General features: G+C 38.7%; 1 protein-coding gene and 1 long non-coding RNA gene across 4 annotated transcripts in view; one reads left to right on the forward strand and one right to left on the reverse strand.

Annotated features, from left to right (window-relative positions):
• Positions 1-972: 972 nt before the first annotated feature.
• Positions 973-3,987, reverse strand: LOC120323837. Its single transcript, XR_005564720.1, has 2 exons — positions 3,736-3,987; positions 973-3,641 (listed from the first exon to the last, which is right to left on the reverse strand). It is a non-coding gene; the product is annotated as an uncharacterized LOC120323837 (long non-coding RNA).
• GCC2 (GRIP and coiled-coil domain containing 2) overlaps positions 3,884-14,144 on the forward strand; it is a 30,015-nt gene continuing 19,754 nt past the window's right edge. For all 3 annotated transcript variants that reach the window (XM_027718443.2, XM_027718444.2, XM_027718445.2), the window contains exons 1-6: positions 3,884-4,000; positions 6,860-6,922; positions 7,580-7,664; positions 8,992-9,059; positions 10,202-10,306; positions 11,072-13,543. In XM_027718443.2, coding sequence (XP_027574244.2) covers positions 3,899-4,000; positions 6,860-6,922; positions 7,580-7,664; positions 8,992-9,059; positions 10,202-10,306; positions 11,072-13,543 — 2,895 coding nt within the window. In that variant the 5' untranslated portion in view covers positions 3,884-3,898. The remainder of the gene's footprint in view (positions 4,001-6,859; positions 6,923-7,579; positions 7,665-8,991; positions 9,060-10,201; positions 10,307-11,071; positions 13,544-14,144) is intronic.

Genomic DNA, 14,144 nt, shown 5'->3' on the forward strand with positions numbered 1-14,144 from the left:
CTTTGTAAGTCTTTTATAATGATTTGTGACAATATGTTCACAAAAAGCGTTATCTTTACAACAAAGTTAATTATTAATTCTGCCATTTTCCAGAGGTACATTAACATATTTTAAGCTTGGACTGAATTTTCCATATTCCCTCACATCTTCAATGAATGTTGCAAGGTCTGTCTCACTGTAGGTGAGCCTGGAAGCACAGTGAAAACGAAAGTTAATGCCTTCATACTAATAGGTTGCAACCAAACTGTGCTGCCAGACTGGAAGTCATGGGCTTAGGCTTGGATAACAAGGCTCTGTGCCCTCCAGACCAAGAACAGACTTAGGCACTGTGTAGCTAGATCAGGAATGCTGTCATGCAGCAATATCCCATGGTTAATGTTGAAGAGGTAAATTATTCATGGACTACTTTGCAGAAGGGCTTTGGCATAGTCTGCTGCAAGGGCAGTTGATACTTATCTGCAGTGTGAGCTCACACTGCCTTTAGGACTGTGTGAAGGCTCACAGTTGAAGTTGAAGCCATCTACCATGACACGGAGACAGAGGGATTATGTCAAAAGCAAGCTACACTGGGTCCTGCTCTGGTACAGTCCATATAGGTAGAGTCTTAGGTTAGGCACCTAAAAATGATGGTAACTAACTTTTTTTTTAATTGTTAAAATTGGGCCTCTTGATTCACAGTAATTTTTTTACCAATAACCTTCACTCATTGTCTAATTGCTACTACCTCTGTGTGCAGTTAAAAGGGCTTTCGTGTTCTATTAACAACTGAACAGGCTTTCGTAGCCAGACCCAACCCCAAGTACATGAAAAAAATTGTTCCTTGTTTCAGTTTCACTCTAATTATTCAACAGGCTTTTGCCGATAGGAACACCAAACTACTCACCTGTTTCCCATTGCAGTTTAAGACCAGAATTAAGGACTATGTATACAATTTTGATTTTTTAACACCTAATCAAATCCTTCACACACAAATTAGTACTGAGATTAATAACTTTTAACTTTTTTCACTTTACCATTCCACCAACCCAACCCAACAAAATGGCCATAGTCAGCCAAATAATATACAGTTCATTTACACAGAGTAGGGGGAATACTTTAAGTTTCCAAACAGAGAAGAATAGTTAACATACTGCAAATTCATATGTTGCTTTCCTTTATACTAATGTGGCATATAAAAAAGCCACAGAAGTAGCTCAAAGCAAGAACTCTGGCCCAGCATGGTTCACAAGCAGGAGTTTGCGATCTTCACAATCTGTTGCAAAGGCAGATTCTACAGTGGCAAGTATTTAAAGTATCAGCTCTTGTATGCTGAAAACACATTCCTCAGCTGCAAAATTACAGTAATTTTCTCATTCTGTGCTCTTTAGAAAATTCTTGCAAGTCTAATAATTCCAGTGATAGTGAACAAGCATTTGCACCCTGCCTTGATGTAAGGGCTAATCACAGCCTCGTGGGACTTAGCTTCCCAATGAAAGCAGGATTGAAAGTTTGTTATGCTCTGCCCCAACACATCTCATAAATGTCCTGACAATCTTGTTTTACATAAACGATGTTATTTTAAAAGATTAACTAATTCTCTTTTACGAAGATAATAAAATCACAGGATATAGGGAGCATGTAAATTATTCTAGTTTTTCTCACTTATCTTGTTTCAAATTAGATGCATGAATTATTATGTATCAACTTACTGGCTCCTTCTAGATATGTAAGACATGCAATTCATAAACTGTTTAAGAAAACTATGTAAGACTATTACAGGTACGAATTGACACTTTTTTCCCCACAAAATATGGAGCAATGTACAGTTTATTGTAACAAACCAAAACAATCGAAGTCAAAATTCTCAATCTTTTTTCTTCTAGTTATTCTAGAAATTTTTTTTAATTTTTGTACCATTCCCTAATCAGGATGCTTTGCACTTGCTTTTGCAATTCAGGACCAGAACAAAAGACTGTCAAGACAATATCAAACGTTAAATATACCTAAATTCTATTGCACAAAATGGAGGGGGGTGGGAGGGGAGAACTGGTCTGTCTCTGTCAAGTACTTGTCTGACAGGAACAGGGAACGGTGGGGATGAGTAGTCCCCAGTCAGAATCCCCAAAAAGCCTGGGATGAGTGAGCCAGTCTTCAGTACAAATACATCTGAAAACTCTTTTCTATCTGCCTTGGATTGTCTCCAAAATCAATTTCTTTATAGGCTAAGACATGAGATGACCCAAGAGCTGGATTATAATACATACTTTCTGAGGACAGATGGAAGGAGCAAATTTGCATGAAACATTGTTTTCTCTAGGGTTTTCCATAGTTTGGTAGAAAAGCTTTAGCTAAGAATGGTTTTGGAAGGACTGTATCTAGAAACGGTCTTCTTGAAATTGTGTCAAACACCCATGTTAGATCATGGCAGCACAGGTGTAGGTACTTGGTTCAGAGTATCCCAAAGGGGAAGGGGAAAGGAAGAATTAACCTGTTCAATGCCCTATGAGGCTTCTAAAAAGTATAAGAGAAGTAATGAAAAAACAGCTTCTTGCTGTTTGGTTAGGGACATCTGTTCCTCACCAGCAATCTGTGTGACCATGGAACCATATGTTCCTGGCACAGTTGTGTACCTGCATAGATTACAATACACAGTAAATATATATAATGTACAGTGAATGCATTGGAGGGGAAAAAGAAAAAAGGAAACAATTTCTGAGGTATATGTGAAAAACCTTTCTGTCTTTTGTCATTAGTTGCCATTTGCAATTTAAAAGAATGACTGTAAGCGGACTTGGAAAAATGTAAATTATTCTTCTGAGAGCAGCACGTTGACTAATATGACTCTCATTTTTTAAATTAAAATATATTCTCTCATGACATTATAATTAATTTGGTGATATTCAGTATTTATCCAGTGAACCATAAATACGCCTAAATTGTTTCTCTCAGGCAACTTCTCATTAAAAATCAATTACTTATCATGAAATGTGAAAAATAATTCAGGCACTACCAAAGTGCATGCATGATTACAATGAAAAATGTGTACCCTTTAAAGTAGTTATCAGTTCCCTCAAATACCTACCCAAACTGGCATAAGAAATGTCTCTTAAAAAACACTTAACTACAAGCCATAATATCTGGCTTCTGCTAATTGCTCTGGAAGTCCTTCACCTTCGTTTTTAAATTTACAGAATGACAGAACACTTAGTGTTGGAAGGGACCTCTGGGGATCATCTAGTCTAACCTTCCTGCAAAGGCAGGGTCACCTAGAGCAGGCTATACAGGAACGCATCCAAGTGGGTTTGGAATGCCTTCAAAGGAGGAGACTCCACAACCTCCCTGGGCAGCCTGTTCCAGTGCTCTGCCACCCTCAGTGTAAAGTTCTTCCTCATGTTGAGGTGAAACTTCTTATATTTTAGTTTCTGGCCATTGCTCCTCGTCCTGTGGCTGGGCACCACCGAAAACAGTCTGGCACCATCCTCTTGTCACCCGCCGCATTTACTTGATAAACAACTTAATCACTCTGCTTCCATCAAGATATTTAAAACAGGGTCTTGAATCGTCAAGCTTCTGCCTGAGCACTTCGCTCTTCACGTCATGTTCTCCCGACGGTGACAGCGAGAGACACTCCTGCCTGCAGCACCGTGTTCCCCTCAGGAGCCCTTCAGGAACAGGGAAGGGCGGGTTACAGCGGTGGTGTAGCCGTATCCCCGTTCCGCTTTTATGAGGCGGAGAACACGATCTCGCCAGCGTTACCTGCGCTTCCCAGTTCACGTCCGTCTTAGGCCGGTTACGCCGCCGGGGCACCCAGCCATGCACAGCTGCGCCCCGGCACAGGGCCCGCCCGCCCCCGGGGCGGTGCTCGGTGACGGACACGCGGAGCGCAGCGGGCCGGGAGCCGCGTTCCCGGCGTGCCGGGATGACGGAGGCGGAAGCGGGCCGGGGAGGATGTAGCGGCGCTGACAGCGGCTGCGGCGCCGCGACCTGCTCGCCCCTGCCGCCGGCCGGCCCCGCCATGGAGGTAACGCGGCTGGGGGAGAGGGGGCGCGGGGCCCTCGGGGGGGAACGGGAGCTGGAGCGGGTGGGGAGGGGGGCGGTGTGTGACCTTGGGGTGCAGCGTGGCGGGGCCGGGGAGGGTGAGGACCAGCCCCTTCTCCTCCGCCTCCCCCTCCACGGGGTCCCTGCCCGCAGCGACGGGCGGGGAAGCCCGTGGGCCCTTGCTTCGCCTCCTCGCTGCCCCCGCGGGCGGCGCAGCCCCAGTGGGCGGCAGCTGTGCGGGGCCCGCCCGGGCCAGGGTGGGAAGGGGCGCTCCGGCCCTGCCCTGCGGAAATGCGAGCGCCGGTGCGGGCTACAAGAGGGTTGCTCAGTGCCCCTCCTGCTTACGGGGTGGGGACGTCGCGCTGTTGTCAGGGCCGGGGGAGAGCAGGCGGTGCTGGCTCAGGGGAGTGACGCTCAGGTGACACGGCGGGTGCGCGGAGTGGTTACTCTGTGAGAGCACCCGCGGGCCAACAAGGACTCCTGTTCCACTGCGGTGACCCGGTGTGTTAACACTACGTCAGCTGTGAAATACCTACCAACACAAGCAAATAAATCACTGAAGCGTCTGTATCTAGTGTAGCTTTCATAAACACCAAGGCAAATCCAAATACAGCGTAGAAGAGTTTAAAGTTCATGCATTAAATTGACTCTACTGGTAATATCCAAGCTGCTCACGTTCTAATGGAGGTTCAGTGCCGCTGTTGAAGCAATCACAATTCAAAAAGTGTTTCGATGTGACTTGGAACGCTTAGAGTTGGTGATGCTTAGTATTTGTACACTGCTCAGAAAATTGCTGCTTGTAATGGTCATTACTGCCACAGTTCACAGCAAAGACTAATATATTGCATTTATGCATTGGTTAGGCTTTCTAAGGCTTTTTTTCTGTGTTAAGCTATTGCAAAAGTGAGGGACAGATAGCAGTTAAAATACATAGAACATGTTGAAGTGTGGCATGGAAACACCTTAGAGTAGATCAAGTAGGCTTGAAATAAAAAAAAAAGAATGTATCAGTAAAGTATGGAAGCATACCCTCGTTTCAGAATAGTGGACCAGAAACCTAAAAATCCTTGCAGGATTCAGTGTTGGGCTTAAAAGAGTACTTACTGTCTGCTGACTTGCAGCTTGGATGCCCCTAATCAATAAGAAGTTTAGGGTCTTTTAGCAGTTCATCTTCCTTGTTGTTCTTCTGTTTCAAATGGGTGAAGCCCTTTACGTGAACTGCTTCTGGGTTCTGTTACCAGAACAGCAAAACTGGATGTGTTGTTTTACATGATATATGGTTCTGCCTCTGTATGTATTAGCTTAAAGAAGAGTAAAAATATTGTGAGAAAAATATTCATCTGACCTTGCTGTAGTATGGAGAGACATGAGCTGTTATTTTCTAAACAGCACATGTGGTTTGCTATACTTAATTATGCTGTCTAGTGACAGTGACTGCTTGTAGTGACAGTGTTTTGCTAATTGCACTGCTGAAATATTGAGTGTAACTATTAACAAAGTTTTATATACCAAGAGAATATGAAACTTAAACCTTATAGCTTTTTTTAATGCTGTATTTATGTTTAATGGGCACATTATTTTTTGATAAGTTTGCTTTTGCCATCTGAAAAAAAACCACCTTTTGGCCCATGTGATACATACATCACATGTATAACTGCCTTTGTCCTTGGCCTGTACTTGAACTTATATTTCTAATGATGATCCTTTTTATTATCTGTATCACCTCTTCCCCCTAAATTGTTAGTGATTCTCCATTCTCATAGTGTTCAGATCCAGTTTAGTTTTTCCTTAGTTTCTACTATAAGGGTTTTGGTTTTTTTGGTAGAATAAAGAAAAGAGCAAAATAAAAGTGAAGGTATGTGTGTACACATACATACACACACAAACATGTAGATATGTAAAAATACAAATATTTATATATATACATATGCTTCTTCACTTTCATACTCATGCACATATGATAGTATGAAGGAAGAAGCAGGGTAAAGATCAAAACTTGGAAATGCTACCCTTAATATATTGGAAGTGTCTGTTCCATTTTCCTTCGCACCATCATGGCTATATATGTTTCTTCATGTTGTTGATCATATGCAAACATATCTCATATAAATCACAGTAAAATAACAAGAGTCCCACAGATTAGATCTGTGGAAGTTTACAGTAGAAGGCATTATGAATTTGTTAGGAATAGGGAGCCCAGAATTAGCGAGTTTTTTCAGATACATTTGTCAGGCCAGCAATTCTAGCAGTAACTAGTATGTTTAAAAACAGAAAGGGGGAGTTATAATTTGGGGTTTAAGAGAGTCCTAACTTTGCAGAGTCTTTTCAAATGTAATTTGTTAGGCCAACAATTTTAGCAATAACCAATGTGTTTAAGAAACAAAAAAAAATATTAGGACTTTATGTGGTTCAAAACTTCCCAAAGTTTGATTTAACTGCAGCCCCTCTACAAGTTTTTTTTTTTGTTGTTCATGCCTTTTTTTTAATGTCTCTTTTAAGAATGAGATAGTGAGTCACACTTTTTAAGCTGCTTGTAAATAAAATTATTTTTCAGTGCTGTATCAACTCTAGATGTCAGTTCAGTAATGGAATCATTAGATCATACCGGTTTGCACATCGAGATTTTTTTCTATTCTGCTGTTCTAGTAATCGTGGTATCTCTTTTCCATTATGCTTCTGACTAGTCCTACAAATATATATTGTTTTTAAATTTTATTTTAATTTTTTTCTTGTACTCTCACTATATTCAGTTATTCTCAGTGTTTGAAGACTTTCAATTAGCTCCTTAAGTAATTTTACATTAAAAAGTTAGTTACTGCAGATTGTACTTTATTTTTTATAGGTTCAAGATGCTGGGCAGGAGATGGTGGCGTCTTCTGGCACACCAGGATCAGGCAAATCAAAGGTAATCAGTCCTCAAAAATTTAATTTATTTGGATAGCAATAGTTGAAAGAGTTACAGCTTAGCATGCAAGCTCTGACTCATATGAAGACATAAAGGTATTTTTAACGTTTCCTATCTTCTAGACAGGAAAAATTGATTTATAAACACTAGGATAAGGTGTCTTGGAAAACACGAGGAAAAAAATCTCTTCTTTATATGTTCCCTTCTGTTATATTTGATAAATTATTAATAGCATCCAGTTTTGGCAGTAGTCCGTTTCACAATGGTCACACACATCTTTGCATATGTTGGAAGTAAATTTAAAAAATGGCAATATTAGGACAGCATGCTATTTTCAAAACATTGTTCAAATTATATTACTGAATTTTAATCCTTCCCAACTGAGTTTTCGTCTCTAACTGATGCTGCCCAATTCTGTGCTCTAGAATTATTTCAGAAAAGTATACAATTAGGAGTAGTTTCTGTTATTGCACTTAGAATAACAGAATTGGATAACAGAACAGCAGTAACTTGGACTGTTACTCTTCTTGCATATGCATGGTAAGAGTTTCTTGCCCTAAAATTCAGCTTCTTGGAAGTCAGATGTTAAAATGCCCTGTCTCTGTTAATGTCTGGGTTAGAGAAAACTGATTTCTCTAATATGTACTTTTTTTACAGCTGGACACATTGCCCAAAGAAGACCTCATTAAGTTTGCAAAAAAGCAGATGATGCTTATACAGAAAGTGAAGTCAAGATGTACAGGTACCTTACTGGAAAGAGAACAATTTCTACCTTAATGCTTGGTACTATCTTACCTTTTCTAATATCACTGCATGTTTTTTTTGTAGGTAGATTTAAATCCTAGACAAATATCCTAGATTTTTTTTTCTGCAGTTTCGCTGTTTATTGTGGATGGATAGGGTCTGAAGTTCTTTGAGTAAGAATGGGAAGAAAAAGAAGCATTGCTTTTGTCAGATATTAAATTAATTTTGATCTGGCAGTATGGACATGACGGAACAGTGTAGCTTGTGTAAAAGTTGCAGTAGGACATGTCATTTTCTGTTCCCCGTATTGGTGCAGGGATAAATAGCTGTTGCTTTTCAGGAAGTACATGGAAGGGGGAATGTCTCTGATAGTTTTTTGCATAATTAGTACTGTTGTAGAGCACAATGACTTCTTTAAGATAGTTAGCTACTTTATACTTAATCAGGTTTAGGTTAGATATTAGGAAGAAATTCTTTACAGAGAGAGTAATCAGGCACTGGAATGGGCTGCCCAGAGAAGTGGTGGATTCTCTGTCCCTGGAGGTTTTTAAGATGAGACTGGATGTGGCACTTAGTACCATAGTCTAGTAACCACAGTGGTAGTGGATCAAGGGTTGGACTTGATGATCTCAGAGGTCCCTTCCAACCTGGCTGATTCTATGATTCTATGATCTGCTGCTATAACAAGAAATTGTAAACCACACAAAACAAAATATTATGTTAACCACCTAAAAGTACCCTGTGTAAATCTGTGCTGTCATGTGCTGCCCTTCTCTGCTCTGCTGTCCCCTTTCCTCCAGTGGTCCACTACTCAGACTTGTGTCACTTCCCCTCGTTTGGAATTACAATTAATTAATTATGTTGACTGCTGGTAGCTGCCCAGTGAAACAATAAGGATATAGGGATGGGCTATACCAGGCTTTTCCTCAGTGAGGTTATTCATAAGATCTTGTTTTTCTGCCTGATGCCATGTTCAGAGAACCAGTAGGTACTGAGTATCTTTCCTCTGGCTTAAATTGATCATGAAATAGAAGGTAAGACGAAGGAGAAGAATTTCTGTCTGTTGTCCCTCTGTCCAAACAAGGAAGTTTCACTTCCTCAGAAAACAATGCTCAGTGTCAGAACTGGAGAAGTAATACTGAATATTTGTTCTCTTTCCATTAGTCCTTTCTATCACTCAGTAACAAATAAAAATTGATGAAGTAAAAGATATCTCTGATTTGAATAGAAGTGTTGTTAGGCACTAGATTTACTAGGATTTCCTAGAGATTTGCTACTGTGATGGAGCATCAATTCATGCTGTGAAATTTCTTTGCTTTTTTGAGAACTGGAGAAAGAGATTGAAGAACTCAGATCTAAAGCAGCTACTGCAGGAGCTGATGATATTATTCAGGTAGGAATATGTAATGGGTTTCTACTGTATTACATAAAGTCAGCTGAAATAAATCCACAGAAATAATTTGATAAATAGCTTTAAAACTATTATTTAAATTGCATGGAATCAATTTTCAGGAATATAAAACCTTTTTTTTTTTCCCTCCTCTCCCCAAGTCCTTCCTCCACTTGTCATAAATCCTATTGGTTCTGTGAGGAATTATACAGAATAGTACAATTTCCAGGGAGAACTTATCATGGCCCTTCAGTACTTGAAGGGGGCTTATAAGATGGGGACAAACTTTTCAGCAGGGCCTTTTGTGATAGGACAAGAGGCAATGGTTTTAAACTAAAGGAGGGTCAATTTAGATTAGATACAAGGAAGAAGCTTTTTGCAGGGAGGGTGGTGAAACACTGGAAAAGGTTGCTCAGAGAGGTGGCAGATGCCCCATCTCTGGAAACATTCAAAGTCAGGTTGGACAAGGCTCTGAGCAACCTGATGGAGTTGAAGATACTCCCTGCTTATTGCAGCAGGTTTGGACTAGATCACCTTTGAAGGTCCCTTCCCACTCAAACAATTCTGTAAATGTCCCCAGCAAGACTTTTTCCTTGTGTAGCTGGTTAGACAGGCTTTTGTTTATTTTGGAATGATCATTGCAGAAAGACTTCAGCCATTTAGAAAACTTCTGGGCCAGTCATTTGATGAGATTAGAAATACATAATTAAAGTTGCATGTCACAAGAAGTACTTTTAGGAAAGTAACTCGAATAGTTTTGATGTGGCAAGAACATGTCATTTTCAATGTAAGGGTCATAGCATATGAAAGTGAAAATTGGTAGTGAGGAGGACTTTATCAGTTGGAGAATCGTTTTGAATAATTTGGAGGGACATTTCTACAGAAGGCAAACTTCCCCACCACCACCTGGTGATTAAAAATTAGCTGATCACAAGTAGGATTTTTAACAGAACCAACATCACTGTTTTAGTCTACCTATTTCATATCAGTCTTATTTGGGCTGAAAGTAATTTTTAAAATCAGACTGATGTGTTTAATTGACAAAAGGGGTCATAATCAATATGTAAGTTCCTACATTTTTCAGAAATCATTGTTTCCATTGTTAACAAACCCCTCTTTCAGTGATCTTTCTCTTTTAATATTAGGCTCTCACAGAAAGACTGGACGTTGTGCTTCTGGAAAAAGCTGAAAGTCAGCAGCAGTGCATAGCTCTGAGAAAAGAAAATATTCAAATAAAGCAAGAAGGGGAGGTACTGAAATGAGTCATGGAATATTACAAAAATATTTCAGAATTCTGTTTATTTTCTAGGTTTGCTTGTTGTGGTTTTTTAGTTTTGACCTTTTTCTTCACTTACCTGTGTTCGATCTTTTAAAAAATCTAAAAAGATCTAAAGGCTTCGTATATTAAAGCATATTTTCTCTGTACCCCCTAATCCATAGTAATAAATATGAAATTCATATATACATCGTCTAGATCCACACCTGCAAAAAGAATTCAGTCTCTGCATTAGCAGCCTACATATGTTATGGCTTCAATCATTCAGCTCTGTCTTTTCATGGGAGATATGAGGTTTACATTTAGATATTCATGAGAAGGAGCCTGTCAGCCAAGGCACCTATCTTATATCAATAATCTCAATTAATAATAAAATGAAGAGTGAATTGCTTGCGATTGATGAACAATATTATATTCCAGATACTTGAATTTGATGTACTAAAAGTAATTTGATCTTTAATATGTTATCAGGATAATTGCTAAAGCCGAAGTCTGTTATGAACATTTTGTGAAATTATTCTGGTAAACATGATTTAGGATGTAGTTTTCTTTTCTCATTCTGCAAACGTTCTTGTACTCTGTAGTGTTTGAATTGTCTTAATATAGTTAGATATTTAAAAACTATAGCAATTTTTAAGACTAAGGACTCCTATATTTTCTAATTTGTTATTGTAAACAGTTCATTTGAAAATTCTGTATGCTACATTACCAGTATTTAATAACTTCCTTGTTTGTTCAGGCTGCAGTGGCTAAGACAGAAGAATTGCAGAAAATACTGGAACAATCAAGTATTGACTCTCTGGAAGAAATAAAAGCTTTGAAGTGTGAATTAGCAAATGCAGAATGCAAGCACAATGAGGATTTAAAAAAGCTGAAAATGGAATTAGATGAACAAGTGAAAAAACAAATGGAGCTGATGGAACAGGTTGAACGTCATAGTGACAGTCAAAAAGAAGTTACAAGATTACAAGATGATGTCCAGAGAATGAAATCTACCTATGAGGAGCAAATTTTGTGTCTGAGCAAGCAATTGGAAACTGTGAATGAAGACAAAACCAAAGAAGTGACAAGTCTGCAAGAAACTATTAAAAACAACTCTCAATGTTACCATAATGAAATAAAAAATCTGAATGAAGAGCTTAAAAAATTAAAAATTGCCCATCAGGAAGAGGTGTCAGAATTGATGCATCGGATTGAAATATCATCTAAAGAAAATGAAGAAAAGCAAAATCAAATAAATGAGTTACAGCACAATTTGGCAGAGAAAAATGCAAAGGATGAAATGCATTGTCATACTGACCAGCGCGAATACGACTTGGAGCAGCTGAGAGAAGTCTTAAATAAAAATGTAGAAAACAAGATAGATATTGCAGATACACCAGAAGAACCTTATATAGAAGCAAAAATGGAAGCAAAGGTTAGGTACCTGGAGCATAGTTTAGAAGAACTCCAGTCCCAACATAGTATATTAAAAGATGAGTTAACTTACATGAGCAATGTCAAACTAAAGCTGGAAGAGGAAATCCATCGCATAAAGGATGAGTACTTTCATGAGCGGGAAGATTTGGACTTTAAGATAAATGAATTGCAGCTTACTAAAGAAGATTACTGCTGTGTAATTGAAAAACTAAAATTGGAGCTTAAAGCAGCAAGACAGCACTATGAAGCTGATGTAGAAGAGCATAAATTAGAGATTCAAACTCTGAAAGAGCAACACAAGACAGAAATTTCTGAATTAAATGAAACTTTATTATCTAGTTCTGAAAAAGAAAAGATGGTATTAGTTTTTGAAATACAGGAACTTAGAGAACAACTTGAAAAGCTAACTCAGGAGAAAGAAGAAGCAGTGTCCAATTACAATAGCCTGAGAGAAACAATGGAAACTCTCCAGGCTGAGCTAGGCGAATCTGCTGGAAAGATCAGCCAGGAGTTTGAATCAATGAAACAACAGCAAGCTTCTGATGTCAGTCAACTGCAACAGAAACTCCGAGCTGCTTTCAATGAAAGGGATGTTCTTCTTGAAACTGTAAATCGCCTCCAGGAAGAAATAGAAAAATTGCCATCTAATCAGCTAGAGATAGAAGAACTTAAATGCAAAATTGTTAGTCTTCAGGAGGACAATAACGCAATAAGAAGCTCCATCAACCAAAAAGAGATTACTGTAAAAGAACTGGAAGAGAAGATAGTTGCTCTTACTGATCAAAACAAGGATATTTTAAATGATGTAAAATGTTTGGGTGAAGAGAGAGAAACCCTTCAGGAAAGGTGCAAGCAAGAACAAGTTAAAATTCAGGAACTTCAGCAAAAAGTAGATGTTGCTAACCAGAACAATAATGACCTGACGAAAAAGGTAGAGGAATTAACAGAGAGACTGAATGAAGCTTTAACTACAAAGACTGAAAATGCTCGAATGCTAGAGCAACTGGAAAAACAGATTGAATCTCTGGTACATGATAGAGAGCAGCTTTCATCTGAAGTGTATACTCTTCATGAGGAAAATAAGAAAATAATTCAGGAAAAAGGTGAATTAAGTGAAGAGCTGGGAAAGATTACATCTGAAAAAGATGGTTGGTTAGTGTTGAAAGAGCAGTCTGAAAACTTAGAAAAGAAACTACAAATGATGACTGCAGAAAAAGACCATGTATCAACATTACTTGAAAATGAAGAAAGGCATACGTCCCTTGTAAGAACTCAGCTGTACCACCTAGTTGAGAAAATGGGGTCCGACATTTCAGATTCTAATGAAGAATATGATTCTCTTAACTTGTTAAAAATTGCAAATGAATGCTTGTCAAAAATTAAAGAAAAGCAGTGCCTTGCTCTACAAAATGAGGAGGAAGTAATTCATTTGCAGCGGGAAGTTGAGAGACTAGAGGAAGAACATGCTGCTCAATATAGAGAACATAGGTCCCTGATTCAGGATTTTGAAAAAGAAAAGGCTCTCTTGAGAGAGGAACTGGAAGGAGTATTGTCTGAAAAGGAAGCTCTTCAGCATGATATTCAGGAGTTGAAGAATGCCAGTGAGAAAACAAGGATTGAAAATCAAGATCTTTTAGCTAATATTGAAGAGATCACTCAAAAACTTGCTTTTTATGAAAGTCCAATACAAGAACAGGAAAAAGGATCAGAAAAAAAAGACGACTTAAGTTGCATTCTGGAACAAAAGGAAACTGAACTTAGAAATGTGAAAGACGAACTGAGTTCTCTAAAGGTTATATTTTGTTATTGAAGTATACAGACTAAACCTCTAAAGTCTTCAGAATTAAGGTTCAAAAAATACTTTCAATTCTCTCTTTTCTTCTTTTATTTTTTTTCCCCTTGGCCTGAAAGTGAGTTCCCCTTCTGGAAAGCCCATCTAGCACCTCAAAGTCACCTCCCTCCCCCTGAAAAAAAAAAAAAAAAGAAACAAAACCAATCATAATTTTTTTTTTTTTTTTGACAAAAGTTACTTGTACTTGAACCTTTGTTCCTATCAATAGCCCTCAAAGCGATCATTTGCCTAGATGGACTAACTGACTTCATCATTTTTCGCCTCTAACTTTCTATGACTCCATCTCAAACAAAACTTCTGCTTAATCTGCATTAGATACTCCTAACTTCAGGTCATGGGAATTGCTGGCTGTGTAAAACTGACAGCTGCAGAATTAATGGTCTCCCATTTTTTGTCCTTGGACAGAATGGAAGGCAGCTGTTAAAACGTTGGAATGTTTTGCTTTCAAGTAACTATGCTTTCAACAAAATTTCTCTTAAAGACTTTCTTGGTAGTACGAATGTAGACAGTTTTAGCTGTAGCTGGAACTTCTAATGGCTTG

Source organism: Pipra filicauda, unplaced genomic scaffold (assembly GCF_003945595.2).
Source record: "Pipra filicauda isolate LSUMZ 115617 unplaced genomic scaffold, ASM394559v2 scaffold115_size4368891_pilon, whole genome shotgun sequence".
In the NCBI taxonomy this organism is placed as follows: Eukaryota; Metazoa; Chordata; class Aves; order Passeriformes; family Pipridae; genus Pipra; species Pipra filicauda.